This window comes from Zalophus californianus, chromosome 10, assembly GCF_009762305.2.
Source record: "Zalophus californianus isolate mZalCal1 chromosome 10, mZalCal1.pri.v2, whole genome shotgun sequence".
Classification (NCBI taxonomy): domain Eukaryota; kingdom Metazoa; phylum Chordata; class Mammalia; order Carnivora; family Otariidae; genus Zalophus; species Zalophus californianus.
Genome location: NC_045604.1, coordinates 45,319,299 through 45,336,990, shown reverse-complemented (window position 1 = coordinate 45,336,990; position 17,692 = coordinate 45,319,299). Strand labels below are relative to the sequence as shown.

Genomic DNA, 17,692 nt, shown 5'->3' with positions numbered 1-17,692 from the left:
CTTTGGTGGGAAGATGGATCTGGTTATCAAGCTGAGAAGGCAGAGTAGCAGGACACAGACCGACTGGGTTGCTAATGAAGTACCTGGTGAGTGAGGGCAGAGGTGTCCTGTGGGAAAGGATGCGCGTGGAAAGGCTGATGGATCCAGGGGTCTGGGTGAGGAGTGGCGAATAAGAAACTCTGACTCAGGGCGCCTGGGTGGCTCAGTTGGTTAAGCGACTGCCTTCGGCTCAGGTCATGATCCTGGAGTCCCGGGATCGAGTCCCGCATCGGGCTCCCTGCTCGGCGGGGAGTCTGCTTCTCCCTCTGAGCCTCTTCCCTCTCGTGCTCTCTATCTCTCATTCTCTCTCACTTAAATAAATAAATAAAATCTTAAAAAAAAAAAAAGAAACTCTGACTCTGGGTATTTCCCTCCCAGTCTGGAGCAGCACTAATAGGAAGCCGCAGGACCCGTCACCCCAGGGAAGGCCTGAGTGTGGAGACAGCGGGGAGCAGTGAGTGCTCAAAGGTTCTGCGTACTACCAAACAGAATCAATATAGCAATGCTAGGAGACCTGTGATGTTCGAGGAAGCATTTATGGTGGGCTTTGAGGCATGGGGAACAGGAGGACTCAGAAAAGGCAGGTCAGCTTCTTTAATTATCCAGGAATATAGTAAGAGTCCAATAAATATTTTTATGGATGAAAAAATAGACTAAAGATGGATGGATGGGTGGATGGATGAATGGATAGATTGGCTTGTATTAGACTTGTGAGAAAAATGATGAAGAGGACAATTGGGGATTCTTCCCAAGTCAGAAAGTTTTTGGTTGCTATGTCGGGCCTTGGCCTCTCGAGGGAGTCAAAGAAAGCTGTGATCTCTGAGGAACAGGCTGCTTCTGCTGGACATGAGTGGGCGTTTTGGGAAAAGTTTGGTCACCTCTTCCCTGAGCCAGTGGTCTCGCTGGATGTAGCCCCTGTGACCCAGGATCAATCCAACTGCTGACCTTGTCAGCTCCAGCCGCCAGGCTGCAAAGGTTTCTGCAGCCCCGAGGGTTGGCAGCCTCCCCGGCATCCGATGTAACGTCCTCCCGGTGGTAAAAGACACAGGTCTTCCATTGTGTGCAGGGGAGGGAGGCTGCGTGTGGGGGGCCCCAGACAGAGCGCAGATACATGTGGGGGGAGAGCCTCTGCCTTCAGACAAAGGCCTGGCTGTGTTAGAGGATCCCTCAGGGAGTCAGATTATCAGGCTTGAGTTAAGGAAAGAGCTTTCTCTGCAAATAGAGCAGGTGCCCAGAAGTCAGAGCGCCAACTCAAGATGCTGTGGGAAGCAAAACAGAAAGGCCCGGAGTGGCTGGTGGTCAGGGTCACGGTGTCACCAAGGAGACCTTGGGAGCTAGGGGCGAGGAAGGGTTGGACTTGGTTTCAGTCCCCTGGACGAGGAGGCTCTGAATATGGCTGGAAGTGAAGAGGAGGCAGGGGATAATTGCGTTGAAGGAGAACGTGGAGACCAGAAGTCAGAAGTCTTAGGTTTTAAATTCAAGCTTCACCAATGAACAATTGACTGCGAGCACGTTTTCCTTCTCTGTGCTGGGCTCTGGCCCAGGACTGTTGGAGATGGGGGAGGGGCAGATGGAGGTGCTCGGAAGAGGAACAGAGTTCCTCTTAGTGCATCCGTGGTTGTCATTGCCCTGCATCTCATCATGGAGCTCCATGAATATAAAACAGCAAAGGTTCCAGGCTCAGAGACCCCACTTTGGAATATTCCCTACCAAGGTCAGATGGGCCCCAAATAACCTGAAGGAGCAGTGATTTCCCTTCCTGCAGCTCCCAAGATCAATTAGAAATAATAAAAGCTTTGGGCCCCAGCATTATAAATTGGGATCGATTACGAGTACTTCACCCCCAAATATCTCATTCTTCCCAAGGTGATGATTCAAATAATTGACATTCTGAAGGAGACTGAAAAATGTGCTTTGGGAAAAGATTAGATTCCTTTGCTGAACAATAGATTTGGTATTTTTGAAATGACCGGGAACAACAAAGATAAAATATCCAAACCTACCTCATGAGTTAATCAAGCAAAAAACTAGACATTGCCATTATCCAAGTCAAATGAGCAAGACTTTAAATGTAAATAAACATCTCAGAACGTCATATTTGGAAGGGACCTTTGAAGATGAATGTAGCCCTACATACTCATTTTACAGATGGAGAAACTAAGGCCCAGAGAAGTTACAGGTAGACATGAAAGAGGCCATATTCTGAGTTTACTTTCTCCTACACTGAATGTGGCCCTGACTGCCACGTGTCCACACCGTGGCACCTGGCTGGATGCCTGGGACACCTGGCAACGCATGGACTCATTTTACCCAGCATTTGGGGGAACATTCTTCTGGGTCCATCCTTCTTTCTCCTGGGTCCATCAGTCATGGTACTGTCCGTCACGGGAGGGCACATGACGCCTGCCGGCCAAGTCACAGGGATTGGTCTGGAGTGAGCATGCGACCCAGAGTCTCTTCCTGGAATTTTTATATGGGTGGTTCCAGAGCTGCTGGGGCCAGAGAGGCATGTCTCCCTCCCTGTAAACAGGAAGTTGTTTGAAATAGGAGAGAATGAGACTACTCTATCTAGAAGGGAGAAAATCCAAGGTGAGATAGTTGATAGAGAGACAGAAAGATAGATATACACATAGAATGAAAGAACCAGCCCCTACACTTGCTAGTTCTTTTGCTTGAGCTAGCTTGAATTAAATTTCTGTCACCAGCAGACAAAAAAATTGTGATTAACATAGTGGAAAAACCCAGGGCTCTGCGACTTTGTTAATGATCTCAAGCAGATATGTTGGTGGTAGAAGGGAGAGAAATGAGAAAACCTAGCTGGTCTTTGGCCACTTTCTATCACACTTTAGTTAAATTCATTTTCAGATAAATACTGGGCCACTTCCAACAAGTCACTATGCATTGGAAGTCCACGCTTTCATTCGCCTTTGTAAATGTCATCCTCTCTGCCCTTGAAATCTCCTGCCCCTTTCTTTTATTTATTTTTATTAAAAATTTTTTAAATGTAAACCCTATGCCCAATGTGGGGCTCAAACGCACGACCCTGAGATCTAGAGTTGTATGCTCCACCAACTGAGCCAGCCAGGTGCCCCCCCCACCTGCCCCTTTCTTTTTATGTTCCTTGGCTGATTAGCTTCTAGTCATCATTCAAAGCCCTGTCCTGACCCCCCCTCATTTATTCATTTATTCTTTTAGCAAGAATTTATTAAACCAAGTTTTGCTCTAGGAGCTGGGGATATGGCAAGAAACAGGACATGCTCTCATTCAACAGGTATCTCTTGAATGTGCCAATCACAGCACGCAGGTAATCCAGTGGTGAGTGTGCCAGACAAGGTCTCTGTCCTTGCGGAACTTATATAGTATTGGGAGATAAAAGATAGAACTAATTTAAGATTGGGATGTGTACTCCTTTTATCACCATCCTCCTCAATAGCTCTTCCTTACCTGTGTTTCCTACTAGACTCAGGAACTTGGGGAGAGAGACCGTGTCCTTCAATTCCTTTCTCCACCTGTAGGGGGCCCAGGGGCACCTCGATGCCTGGTCCGAGCGAGCAGTGCTTCCTTATTCATGGAGGATGCCGCCCAGTTAGGCGACGGGTAGCTGCCGTGGGAGGAGGGACTGTGCCTCCCCAAGGCCTGGTGGCCTCCTCTCCAACAGGGGGTGGAAAGAGGAATTTAATGAGGTTTTAAAGAAGACAATAACGAAGGTTCAAAGGCGTGGCCTCTGGACTCAGCAGTTTATGAGAAGTAAGCCCAGTCCCTGAAAACAGCTGTTCAATCTCTGAAGAGAAGCCGAGTTTAAGCCCCAGTGAAAGCTGTTGGTGGAGTCTGTGGGCGAGGCTGTGACTGTCACCACCATCTAAGGAGGTTGTCGTGAGTTCTTGCCAGCTTTGGGTGAGGGAGGTCAGGGGACCGGACAGGCGGGCCCAGGGCAGGGCAAATGCAGGAGGCCCTAAGAGGGGAGGTCCTGGGTGCTGAGAGGGGGCTGGAGACCTGCAGTGCCCCTGGAATGAGTGCTGGAGGGACTGTGGAGTTCATCTGGACCAACCCCCTGATTTCAGTGAGAAGACTGAGGCCCAGAGACGTGAGGCAGCCTGACCAACGTCAACCAGCTAGGCCGTGGCAAAGCTAGGAGTTAGCTCCCAGTTCTGCCTCAGCAGCGGTGGAGCCCCTTCAGGTGGGATATGGGAACCTTGGCTGATTCCCTAGCATATGAAGGCAGTTTTCAAGATTAGTATCTGGCTTTCTCCTCCCTCCCTTCCTTCCTTCCTTCCTTCCTTCCTTCCTTCCTTCCTTCCTTCCTTCCTTCCTTCCTTCCTTCCTTCCTTCCTTCCTTCCTTCTTCTTCTTTCCTTCTTCTTTCTTCTTCTTTCTTTCTTCTTCTTTCTTTCTTTCTTTCTTTCTTTTTTCTTTCTTCTTTCTTTCTTTCTTTCTTTCTTCTTTCTTTTTCTTTCTTTCTCTTTCTTTTTTCTTTCTCTCTCTCTCTCTCTCTCTCTCTCTTTCTCTTTCTTTCTTTCTTTTTCTTTTTTTAAGATTTTATCCATTTATTTGAGAGAGAGAGAGAGAGACAGGGAGCACAAGCTGGGGGAGGAACTGAGGGGGAGGGAGAAGGAGGAGAGACTCTCACGGAGACTCCGTGCTGAGTGTGGTGCCCAAAGCGGGGCTCGGTCGCCCAACCCTGAGATCATGACCTGAGCCAAAACCAAGAGTCAGACAACCAACCGACTGAGCCACCCAGGCGCCCCTGGCCCTCTTCCCTCCCCTTCCTAAGATGAATGAACACCTGTGTGCCCCAGGCACTGGCATCGGGGCAGAGCATGGAGATGCCCAGGTGTGGTTGAGTTCTGAGGAGTGGCCACTAGGTACTTATGGCTCAGTGTGGTTGGTCAGGCAGGCAGGCAGCACTGGGAGCTCTAAGTGCACGGGGGTCATGGTCACCGAGCTCATCGTGGAAGCATCAGGGACCGTGTTCTGTAGGAGAGGATGCTCGTCCTAGTGTTGAAGAACGAGAGGGAGGGCGCCTGGGTGGCTCAGTTGGTTAGGTGACTGCCTTTGGCTCGGGTCATGATCCTGGAGTCCCTGGATCAAGTCCCGCATTGGGCTCCCTGCTTGGCAGGGAGTCTGCTTCGCCCTCTGACCCTCCCCCCCTCATGTGCTCTCTCTCTCTCATTCTCGCTCTCTCAAATAAATAAAATGAAATCTTTAAAAAAAAAAAAAAGGAACGAGAGGGAGACAGGCGTTCGAGAAGCTTTAAGCGGGAATGGAAGACGCTGGGAATTTTGTTTCAAATAAACGACTCTGGTGCTGATGTGAAGGGTGGATTTAAGGGGGCAGAGACTGGCAGGGGAGACCTGAGAGAAGGAAAAGCTTATGAGGGCCTGGAGTTGTACATGGGAGGCAGGCGGGCAGGAAAGAGTCAAGAAATATTTAAAAGGTAGCACCAGGGGCGCCTGGGTGGCTCAGTCGTTAAGCGTCTGCCTTCGGCTCAGGTCATGATCCCAGGGTCCTGGGATCGAGCCCTGCATCGGGCTCCCTGCTCCGCAGGAAGCCTGCTTCTCCCTCTCCCACTCCCACTGCTTGTGTTCCCTCTCACTGTGTCTCTCTCAAATAAATAAATAAATCTTAAAAAAAATAAAAAAAATTAAAGGTAGCACCAGCAAACCTGTTTGTTGGTGAGGGGGAGTGGGAAGCAGACCGAGGGACGAGGCTGAGTGCTCAAGGTCACCTTGTCCGTCCGTCGTCCAACGGCTCTTCCCTCAGACTCCAGGCTGCTGGCTGGATGTCTCTATGCAGACAAGCACTGTCCTCTCAAATCCAAAGCCCACTTGATTCTCTGCAAAAATGTCTCCACCTTTTCATTTTCAGGTTTCAGTCCGTGGTTCCCTACCTTCCCTGTCTTTAAGCTCTAGTTTCAGCCTTTGTGGCTGGGGCCACCCTGGTCCTTACCTTGGCCGAGCACATGACGTCCCTCTGAGCGAATGCAACTCACCTGACTTTACCTGAAGCTGAATTTAAAAGGTGCATCTAGTTACTTCCCAGGGACTGGTTGTTTTTCATCCCGAGCAGTTGAATAATTTAAAATTTAGTGAAATTCAACAAACATTTACCCAAAAATTCATTATTTGCTAAGACCCCAGAATCCAGCTAGAGCGTGGATTTCTGCTCTCTAGGAGATGCCCAGAGTGTAAGGGGATCCTCTGTTTCTGAACCACAGGCCCTGCGATTCTGGGTTTTCTCCACCTTGCTCTGGTGAACAGAATGGAAAAAAAAAAGTTGATTCAGAAAACAAAATTAACAAACAACAAAACTTTCTTAATTATTTGTTCTCACAGGATCTGACAATAAGTCTGTTGTAGAGAGTACATTTTCAAATTTGACTTTTGGTTTTATTGTAGGTGCTCAATAAATATTTGTGGGATGAATGAATGTCTAGGCTAAGAAAGCATTCACTGCAATAGGTCCTGTAAGACCTGATTGAAAAAGCAGGGGGTGGGAGGCACCCCTTGGCATCCTTGGCACCTGTCACTGGGCCCTGCACTCACAAAAACTCAGGGCACGCTGGGTGGGTAAAGGATCAATTATTAGGATCACATTCTCCATTTATAAAAATCAATGATATTACTTTGTCCTGGAAAGTAGCTATTTAAAATAGATCTCTCCTGCATCCTGAAATCTTGTTACTGTACTTATTCAAATCAATTCGGTATCTACTGAGAAAAAGTACACATTGTTCAGGAAGGAGAGGGAGCCATTTCTAGTTCCCTAAGAATTGCAGTCTAGGTGGTGGGGGAATTGGGGCCGGGAGCTGGAGGGTGGTGGGAGTGTGGGCTCTGGGTGTCAAACAGGCCCCACACTCACCCCAGGAAAAAGCTACTTCTTTCAATCAGCAGTTCATCCACGTTGCTGCATGTATCAGTAGTTAGCCAAGTAATATTCCGTTATATGGATATATTGCATTATGTTAAACTGTTTGTCAGTTGATGCACATTGAAGTACTTTCTACTTTTCAATGTTTATGAATAGAGCGCTGGTGAACATTAAAACTGAGAGTCCTGTGACGCCTGGGTGGCTTAGTCAGTTAAGTGGCCGACCCTTGATTTCTGCTCAGGTCATGACCTCAGGGTCCTGGGATCGAGCCCCATGTTGGGCTCTGCACTCAGCGGGGAGTCTGCTTGAGGATTCTGTCTCTCCCTTTCCCTCTGCCCCTCCCTTGGTTCTCTCTCTCTCTCAAATAATTAAATAAATCTTAGAAGAAAAAAGAGTGCAAGTCTTTTTGTGGGCTTAGGCTTTCCTTTCTCTTGGGTAAAATACCTAAGAATGGGATTGTTGAGTGAAATGCTAAGTGGATGCTTATCTTTATGAAATCCTGCAAGGTGTGCGCCATACCATTTTTGTACCCCCATGGGCGATGTATGGAAGTTCTAGTTGCTCCACGCTCTTGCCAACACTTGGTGTTGTCAATTTTTTTAATTTACTTTTAGCCATTCTAATGGATATGTAGTGGTATTTCACTGCGGTTTTAACTTGTATTTTCCTAATGACTAATGAGGTTGAACATATTTATCAAATGTGTACATATATTACATACCTCTTTGTCAGATATATGCTTTACACATATTTTATCACAGTCTGTGCTTTATCTTTTCATTTTGCTTAACACTATCTTTTGAAGAGCAGGATTAAAAATTTTTGATTCAGTCTAATTTATCAAGTTTTGCTTTTATGATGCATGGTTTTTGTGTTCTAGCTAAAATTTTTATTTTAGGGCACCTGGGTGGCTCAGTCGTTAAGCGTCTGCCTTCAGTTCAGGTCATGATCCCAGAGTCCTGGGATTGAGCCCCACATCAGGCTCCCTGCTCCACGGGAAGACTTCTTCTCCCTCTCCCACTCCCCCTGCTGTGTTCCCTCTCTCACTGTGTCTCTCTCTGTCAAATAAGTAAATAAAATCTTAATAAATAAATAAATAAATATTTTAATTTAATTTTTTTTTAAGATTTTTTAAAAATTTATTTGACAGAGAGAGAGACAGAGAGAGAGGGAGGGAACACAAGCAGGGGGAGTGGGAGAGGGAGAAGAAGGCTTCCCGCGGAGCAGGGAGCTGGATGCAGGGCCCGATTCCAGGACCCTGGGATCATGACGCAAGCCGAAGGCAGTCACCCAATGACTGAGCCACCCAGGCGCCCCTAAATATCTTTATTTAATCCAAAACCGTAATGGTTTTATCCTCCAGTTTTCTTTCAAAAGCTTTATAAATTTAGTTCTTGCATTTAGTACTGATCCATTTCAAGTTCATTTTGTGTGTGATTTGCAGGAAGGGTCAGAGTTCATTTATGCATATGAATGTCCAATTATACCAGCACAACTTATTAACCATATATGTGCGGGCCCTAGCTAGACTCTTATTCTGTTTCACTGATTGATCTGTTTGTACTTATGTGTCCAGGACCCCATTGTCTATTTTTGTAGCTTTATATTGAGTCTTCAAATAGGGTAGTATTAGTCAAAAGACAACTTTGTTCTTTTTCAAAATTGTTTTTCCTATTCTAGATCCCTTGCATTTCTATATAAATTTTATAATCAGATTATGAATTTCTAGACAAAAACCTCTCAGGATTTTGACTGAGATTACTTGTCCCTATATGGAATTCCTTTTGATAAATTAGAGGAATACCATTCCTAATTGCCGTTGATTTCTGAACGAAGCTTTGGCATTTCAGTAAACTGGCTGATTTTCACTTGGCTGAGTGTTTAGAAGCCCATGCTTCTCACCTTCTCTTCTGATCCTAGGATGCAATGAAATGAAGCATCGCTCTGGTGATTGAAACACCCGGGAATGTACCCAAGGCTCCAGGGACCACCATTTTGTCCTGAGAGGAAAACCAGCTTCCTCCTTCAGGTGAACTCTGTGTCTGTGATGGTGAGGTAAAACCTCACAACTCAGGCTCAAGAGAAGCTGTTTTAGGCATTTCCAAATGGCCACCCTTCCCTTGTTTGTCCAGAGCAAAGTTCATGTGGTTTTGGGAAAAGTTGTCTTACTCATAGTCCAAGAACACTACAGGCCCTAGGAAGAGAGTATTCTGGGAAGGGGTTGAGGAGAGGCCCAGAAAAAGCCAGGGCAGAGGCACAGTCTTCTGGAAGCATTGCCACCACTGGCAAGGGAGGTCTTCCAGATGCAATATCCAGAGCTGGGGCCATGTTGGCCACACAGCCAGCTCCCCTGGGGAGTGCTACCCTCAAAAAGAGCATTTCAGCAGGGGCACTGTTGCCTGTTCTTTATACTGTGAATTGTTAGCAGGTTCTAAATAGACCATTCATTTTTCCTTTGCGCACAGAAGGGTCTCACACCTCCAACTACCACCACCGGCTTGAATGTTTCAAGTCAAAACATTCCCCAAACCACAGCCCCTGGGTGAGATGCAGGGCTGGCCAAGAGTTTGGAGGAAAAACAACCCCCCATCAGCCTGGAAACCACTGGGTACACAGGAGCCTGGGTCAGCTTGCTCACAGAAGCTGGGAGCCCGAGCATTTTAACCAGTTAATCTGATAAAGCCACTTTCCCTCCCAAGGCCTGCCTCTACTTCCCCTCTGCCCCAGGTAATAAGCCCATTCCCACTACTGGAGGCCTCAGGGAGCAGGGTGCAGGGCACAGAGTGGGACAGCCTAGGGCCCATGGAGGACCTGAGCCACTCCCTCCCTAGTTGTAGAAAAAAAAAAAGAGTCTTTTGTAATGTTCCCAGCACTGTGTTGGAATCAGGAAGCAGCGCAGCAATGCCAAGCCTCCGTCAGACCTTACTAGGTCCGCTGACCAACTCCCAGAACAGGACGGATGGTGGCGACTGCAGGGAAGCCAGCCCCAGTCAACCCTGGAAAAGCCATGGTCTCAGAAGTTTCGGCTCCTGGGGCTGCCCACCGCAGCCAAGCTCCTGTGAAGGAGATCCAGGAGGTCCTAGTGGACCCTTGCAGCCGGCGGTGCTATCTGCAGGTGTTGCTTTCTGGGAAAGGGCAGCTTCATCAAGTGCTTCAAAATCTAGGTCTCAGACACCAAGGTGTTTGTGGGCAATATCTCACCTACGTCGCTGCTACTCAAGCTGTACCAGAAGAAGGAGAAGGCATCCATGGAGATGTGCATTCACTGCAGCCTCGCCCACCGACGTGCCATGGGCTTCCATGGCTTTTTCGAGTACACGACTTGGTGTTGGAGCTCTGCTGCTGGAGATCTCAAGGGAGGAAAGCACTGGCTGAGCCTGAGGTCGCTACTACCTCCTTGGATGCCAGAACCTGCCCTGAAACCAGGTTCATCACTGGGACCTCAAGCTGAGCTAACTCTTACTTGGTGAGGATCTGGAGGCGAAACTAGGGGATTCTGATTGGCAACCAAAGTGGAGTATGACAAGGAGAGGAAGAAGCCCCTGGGCGGGACCCCTACTAACATAACTCTGGAAGTGCTGAGCAAGAGGGCATGGTTCTGAAGTGGACATGTGGTCCCTTGGGTGAGTCACGTGTACCTTGCCATTGGGCAAACCACCTTTTGAGATGTCTTGCCTCAAAGACACCGATGAAGAATGAATACAGTATTCCAAGCACATCAACCCCATGGCCACCTCCCGAGTTTACGAGATGCTTTGGACAGTTTCAACTGCCTGTCAGACCACTCACGAGCTGCTCAACAACAAGTTCTTTACTTCTGGCCGCATTCTTGCTCTTGTGGGCCTGCCCCTGCCTCACCATTCCTCCGAGGTTTTCACTCGTTCCCGGCAGCCTGGACCCCAGCACCAGAAGCTTCCCATAATCCTCAGTAAAGGCAACAAGAACCCCCAGCCCCAGCCCCGTGGGAAAGAGGAATCAGCGGTCCGGGAGACCAGTGAGGTGATAGACTCCCCCTAGGGGACATGCTGTGACAGTTACATGGCATTAACGCCTCCGGATCCCGCCTGCACCCCCATCTTCTGGGATGGCAAGGGGGGGGGACTCTGGACAGGGACAGCCTGATGTGACAACAGTGTGGGGGTGTGCTTCGATTACATGACTCATTCTCTACACCGACAATGACAGCCTGAAGAACGCAGAGCATGATGACATAGAGTCCTCCCTCGCGGTGGGCTCTCATCCCAACTCCTTGATGAAGATCGCCCACTTTAAGGGTTTCCAAAACCATGTGCGCAAACACCTGCTGAAGGCAGATGCCAAGACCACGCCCCAGAATCTAGCCCAGCTACCCCCCTGCACACCCGGTTTTGCACCTGCTAGTCCATCGTCTTGCACCTCAGTCTGGCTGTGTGCACATCAACTTCTAGGACCGTGCCAGACTCATCCTGTGCCCACTCATGGCAGCTATTTACCGACCTCGACGAGAAGTGGGACTTTGTTAGGTACCGCCTGAGCCCCCTGGAGGAGCACCCCTGCCTCCAGGGGCTGGCCGGCCGGTTCCACTGCGCCTGCATGCCGGTGGACAAGCTTCCGAGCCCATGCTCAGCCACCAACGGCCTCAGGGCCTCCTTCCCTGTGGACTAGTGCCCCCCTCACCCCTGCCAGGACCTTGGGCCCACATGGGTTAGCGCCCACTGTGCTATTTGGGGTAATGTGCCCCCTGGCGGCTGGGGACCCGGAGAAAGCTACATCATCCTTGCAAGTGGGGTTTGCTCTGTGCATAGCTCTTTTTGAACATATTGGGGTGCGGATTGTATGGCCTCTTCCCCTGGCCTCCCAACCGCATCATATGAATTGTGTAGAATATTGCTACTGAACCCGGACTGTTCTTTCCTCGACTTTATATGCATTAAACCCCTGTGAATCTTTAAAAAGTTTGGGGAGTATTGATTGGCTGTTAGTTGTCATGTGCGCTCAGAGGCTGCCGGTCTCAACCAATAAGCAGCTAAAATGAAGTACTCCCAAGGTGGAGGGCAGAGGAGGCTTGGGGTGGACGGGATGCCTGCCTGCACTGTTCCTTGGTCCAATAAGACATGTAGCAAATATAAACAAATTCGGTGACAGCACATTGCCAAGTCTTCCACAGAGCTCCTTCGACAAAAGGCAGTGTTCTGCTGAGAGCCGTGTTGGTCCTGGGCTGACAGGGCTCGGAGGATGCCACAGTGACTGTGCCACGGGGACAAACCTCTCGGGAGTGGTCGGAGGGGAAGAGGGCAAACCTTGTGAGACCTCCTTTGAAGACCCACTGTCTCCAGGGCATCTAGCTGAGGAGTCAAAGAGCTCAAAAAGCAAGCCAAAAGCTTGGGAAGGCAGTGAATGCGAAGGAAAGGGACCAAGGAACGCAAGGAACCCCCAGGTGGTGAGTTCTGTGAGGGGTCCCCACTCGCGGGCCTCACGACAGCGTTTGTCCACTCGGGAGGGGTGGTTGGTCCAGGAGGGATGAAGCGCAGATGGGAAGGCTCGGGGATCCTGGAGGGAAGCTGGAGAAGGCAGCTCAGTATTGATCCAGGCAACGAATGCAACCAAACCAAGAAGACGACAGCACACGGCCCCAAGGCGCGCATGTGAGCAGCATTATGGCTGAGTGGTTGCTGGCCAGGCCTCTGGGTCAAGGGCCCTTACTGCTGTGTGACCTTGAGCAAGTTACTCAGTCTCTCTGAGGCTCAGCTTCCCCAACTGTAAAATGAAGACTTATTTTTATAGGGGTTGTTGGGAGGATTTCCTGAGAAACATTTAGTCACTGCTCCAAAGTGGCAGTGACAATTACGAAGATGGAACACCTGGGGTCCAAGGGACAGCTTTCAATGCCACACTTGGCTGGAATGATGTAGACTCTGCCGGTGTTTGGCAGGCTCGGTTTCTACCAGGAAGCTCATCTCGCCTGGGACTTGAGGGTGGGAACTCTGCACTGACCACAGCCAAGTTTTAATGCATGAAGAGGATTCCCTTAGCGCTGGGGGCTTCCTACTTATCCAGATGACCCTATCTATGTACTTATATTTCAGAAGATCCTCAAGCTTTTTCCTTCCAATTGTGTGTGTTTTGGTGGTGGGGGGGGAGGAGGCAGAAGAAGGGAGACATTTGAGGCCAAAGCCGCCTCTGTGACCACAGGGCAGGAGCCAGAGGGGGGCCTGGGGCACCAGAATCCCACTGCATCAGCAGAAGCACAAATACCAGACGACTGTCTCAAGGATAAAAGAGGGTTTAGGGTGACTTGATCTAGATCTTCCCTTTCTCCTGTTTTGGGCACAGGCCTGGGTGTAGGGGTGGGACTGAAAACAGACAGAGCCTTGTTAGGGACTTGAATTTTCACATGTAGAATGACAGAACTTCGGAAAGGGCTTTCTCCTTCATGTGCCCCTCCCATCATATGTCATCTCACCTGACTGTTTTATTTTTTATTTTTTAATTTTTAAAAAAGATTTTATTTATTTGAGAGAGAGAGAAAGCAAGAGACAGAGCATGAGGGGGAGGGGCCGAGGGAGAAGCAGACTCCCCCCCTGAGCAGAGAGCATGACTCAATCCTCCATCCCAGAACCCTGGGATCACGACCTGAGCCGAAGGCAGACGCTTAATCAACTGAACCACCCAGGCGCCCTAACGTGATCTTTAAATGTAAAACTCCATTGTATTCCAGTGTCATCATTGTCTCCTGGGGTCCCAGCCTGGGTTTGTATCTGATGCGAAATGTGCAGGGGAGCCTTCAGCTGATACCAGAACTCTGGCAAAACTGGCCGGCATCCGTCTCAGCATCCTCACCACCCAGCTGAGCCCCGGGGCACCAAGGTGAGGGTGGATCGGCCTTTCCAGCCACCTTTCACTGGCTCTGCTCTGCGTTGTGGTATTCAAGGCTCTCAGTCCCCGGGAGGACGGCAAAGCATGAGAACCCAGAGTTGGGTCAGGGACCAAGTGTCGAGCATACCAATGACCAGACCTGTGTGAACAATTGGAGCGAGGGTTTGCAGTTCCAGCCGTGAGCCTGCCTGCTCCATGTGGGGAGGTGCATATGTCTTGGGTCACATCCCAGCTGGCAATTTCCAAATTCACCAGGAATTCCACCACCGCAGCCCCCAACTATAAGACTGATAACAACCCCCCGCCCCCTGCCCCACCAAAGGCGCTGGGTGCGTAAATCCTGCTTTCCTGTTTATTTGGCTCAGGGGTTCTGCAGAGGACGCACAGCCATGGCCCTCGGTCCCCTGAAACTGGGGACCCCTCCTTCACTCACACAGAGGCTTTGCTGGGGCCAGCGATCTGCCTTCCCTGAGGCTCATCAGTTTAGGGGGAAGGGGTTCCTTTCTGAACGCTGTGTTCCAGCCCCAACATGCCTCCCACAAGAAGGGGTATCCTGAAGCCTGAGGGGCAACTGGCTGAGGAACAGGGTAAAGCTGGGACTGGCTTAGGCTGCTACCTGAGGTGGGCCATGAAGGGTAAGCTTCCCGCCCGGGCTGCCAATGGCAGCAGCAGGTTTCCCATCGGGGGGTCTTCCTGAAATTCTCTTTGGAATGATGGAGCAAAATCGTGCCTGGAAACCAGATGGAGCCTGAAGGCCTTTCCCCAGCCCGAGCTTCTAGCCTTGCAGGCGTTGACTCATTCTCTTGTCCCGTATCCACAAAAGGGACGCCCCTCCGCGTGTCACTGGGGAGTCCCTACTCGGTCCCTCACTTGCCCTGCTCATTCTCCCTGTGGGCAGTGATGGCAGACTTGTTTCTTTTTCCGAGCGCTCACAGCCCCGTGGAGTGTGTGTGTACAAACCTACCTGCTCCTGTTCTTTAACTCCTGAGACGCCGGGTGTATTTTGCTCAGTTGTGTTTGCTGGTGCCCAAGTCCGTGTCATGCAGTGTAGACACGTGGTTCTGAAATCCTCCCTGTGCCTCACCGTTGCCTGGGGAGATATTTAGAAACACCCAGCCCCACTCCCAGAGACCATGAGTCTCCCCAGGGGATCCCAATGTGCTGTCATTGTTGAGAGGCCCCCCAAAACTTGTCTCAGAATGAGCCAATCAGGCAGATTTACCCCAGTGGCACCTTCTCTTTTATTTACATTTTTTTTTGAAGGGGGCTGGATTCTCAAGGCTTGTGGACATCATGAAACCTAGGGCATCTGAAGGTGCCCACCAGAGAGTGTGTGTAGGCTAGGCCAGAGGGTTTGGAAGGGAACTGGCATCATTTCTGGGGCAAGGAGAAATTAAGTTAGGCATATGCACCCCAGACACCGGCCTTCATAGCCTGGGGTCGGAGCCCAGCAAAAGGAAGCAGATCGCCCAGGGCATCTGGACCCGTGGCATGCCCCAGGTACCCTTACGGGTGGGGGCACAGTGACTCTGGGTTCTTCATCCCCTGTCATCACACATTTGCTCTGTGCATGGCCCGGCCGTGTGCTTGCTGTGCCCTTGTGTTGGGGGAGTGGACTTTTGGAAATCCAGAGGGCTCCTCCTCTGCGTGTTTTTTAGTCAGTTTTTTTTTTTTAAGATTTTATTTATTGGGGTGCCTGGGTGGCTCAGTCAGTTAAGCATGCTCTCTCTCTCAAATAAATAAATAAAATCTTATTTATTAAGGCAAACGCTTAACCGGCTGAGCCACCCAGGCGCCCCTTACTCACTCCTTTTGAGGCTTATCCGTGTTGACACAAGATTAACTGCATTACTATTTATTTATGCATTCTTTTTTTGATGGTCATTTAAAACTGTGTCTAATTCTTTCCTGTTGGAAATAATGGTACAACTTGATGTAGAATGTCTATTCTGGTACCTGTGTCCTTGCGCGCAGGTGTTCCACTCTCTCCACGGCCATTGCCGCTTTCAGGCCCGCTGCCTGCCTGCGCTGGGCTCTGCTACGCGTCACCGTCCTCAGAACTGGTGATCTGGCTCTCTGTTGGTCAGTGTTTGCCCTGGGCCTGGTCGCCTGGCCTTTGGCGACCTAGTCTGGCACCAGAACTCTCCGTGGCTCAAGTCTCAGGCTTCTACCCCACCCGCCACCACTATCTGGCCCCTCCTATAAGGGAGTGTTCTTTCTGGCAGGAAAGATTGGTGATGTCTTGGAGCCATAAGGTGAGGTCTCATGCAAGTGGTCAGTTTTAACTGGGCCGCAAAGGAAGTTCAGTTTATGGTGATGAGGAGAGACTGAGACTTTTCCTGATAAGGGGACAGCGGGGAGCAGAGTAGGAGAATAAACATGGCAGAGCAGTATGGGGGTGAGGACTGGGCGAAGAGCAGGCTGCCCGATGGCAGCTGGTTCTGGCGGGAGCCAGCAGCTTCTTTTGTAACACGAGGTGATGGAGGAAGTTAAAGCCTCCTGTCCACCTCCCGACGACTTTGCTTGGGTGTTCTGGCAGGACGTGGTGCATGGGCATTGTCAGTGGCAGGGCGATGGTAGCCCGGGGAACCCTGGGAAGAAGCACCCGTCTCCCACAGCCATCCCAGGGGCCTGGCTGAGCTCTGGGCTTGCTCACTCCTCAGACTTGTGGTCTACAAACTCATTTTCCTCCAACCCATTCAGAGTTGAGGCTCCAGGAAGCGGGGCATTGTTCTCCCTCCGGGGCTTACAGGCTGCCTCTCAGCCCTCCTGCCTCCAAGCGAGGGAACTTGGAAAGCCACGTGCAGGCTTCAGCTGAGTAATGACCAGGGACTTAGAAACTGATGTCACAGCCACGGGGTTGGGGAGCGGACACCAAGGGGCAGTCCAGCATCCTCTCAGCTCGACTCGTCTTTGGCCTGAGGTTAAAGAAAGCTCCCAAAGCCCCAGTCTGGGGTACAGGAGACCAGCATGCGTGGGCTTGGGAGAGGGAGCTCATCAAGCTTGGAGGGCCTTGTGATTTCAAGCGAACTCCTACTGGGAGAAACAGGCTTATTGTTTTTGAAAGCATTTACTCTGGGCAGAAGCTTGGGCTTTTGCCTTGTTTGACAGCCCATAAAACTCAAGTGCAAACTTCCAGCTCTACTGTTTGCAGGAAAAAACCTGGGGCACAGGTATCGACTCCTTCCCCTTGGCTGGCCGTCCCCCTCCCGTGTCCACCCCGGGCCCCTGACTCTCACCTCCACACCGTTAGGAAATTGCGAGGGAAATGTTCCCAAGGGCAAGGGTGGAGGGCAGGAAGCTGGCTGGGCTGGCTGAGGGACCAACATTTGTCAGATGTGAACAGGCTGATGCGGCAGGGAAGATGGAGCCAAGGGATAGTGCTTTGACTTCATGCTTTGAGGCTCTGTGGGCGTGTGCGTGCGTGTGCGTATTTCTGGTAGATCCTGGAAGGTCAGTGCAGTGAGAGAATTAATTATTTTGAGCCTCCCATAGGTGCCAGGTACTCACTGTGTTGGAGTTGGGCAGGAGATCTGCCTTATTTTTTCATGCTGCTTCTCCTGCATTTGACTTTGAAGAGAGGCATTCCTTAAGTCCTCGTCTCCCTGCCCCCACCCCGTTTGGGAGACCCAAGTGCCTGGCGTACACCGTGTCATGAATAAACATCACTGAGTGAGTGACTGCCTTCGTGAAGTGGGTGGCTGTTCACTGAGCATTTACTATGGGGTCTCCTCATATCCAACCTATGAAAAAATGTATTTATTGTTTTTTACAGATAGGGTAGGTAGACACTAGGCTCAGGAAGGTTAAGTGACTTGTCCCACGTCTTGCAGCTAGGACTGTGTGTGTGTGTGTGTGTGTGTGTGTGTGTGTGTGTATTGGGGAGGGTGGGTGGAGATGTACAAGAGATTTAAAAGGCTCATGGCATCATT

The 17,692-nt window shown here is 50.2% G+C and overlaps 1 protein-coding gene across 1 annotated transcript; it reads left to right on the top strand.

Annotated features, from left to right (window-relative positions):
- Positions 1-10,538: 10,538 nt before the first annotated feature.
- On the top strand, positions 10,539-10,927 carry LOC113933348 (serine/threonine-protein kinase PLK1-like). The gene has a single exon (XM_027613343.1). It carries the CDS (start codon positions 10,632-10,634, stop codon positions 10,920-10,922), a length of 291 nt encoding a protein of 96 aa, XP_027469144.1. The 5' UTR covers positions 10,539-10,631; the 3' UTR covers positions 10,923-10,927.
- The last annotated feature ends 6,765 nt before the right edge of the window (positions 10,928-17,692 follow it).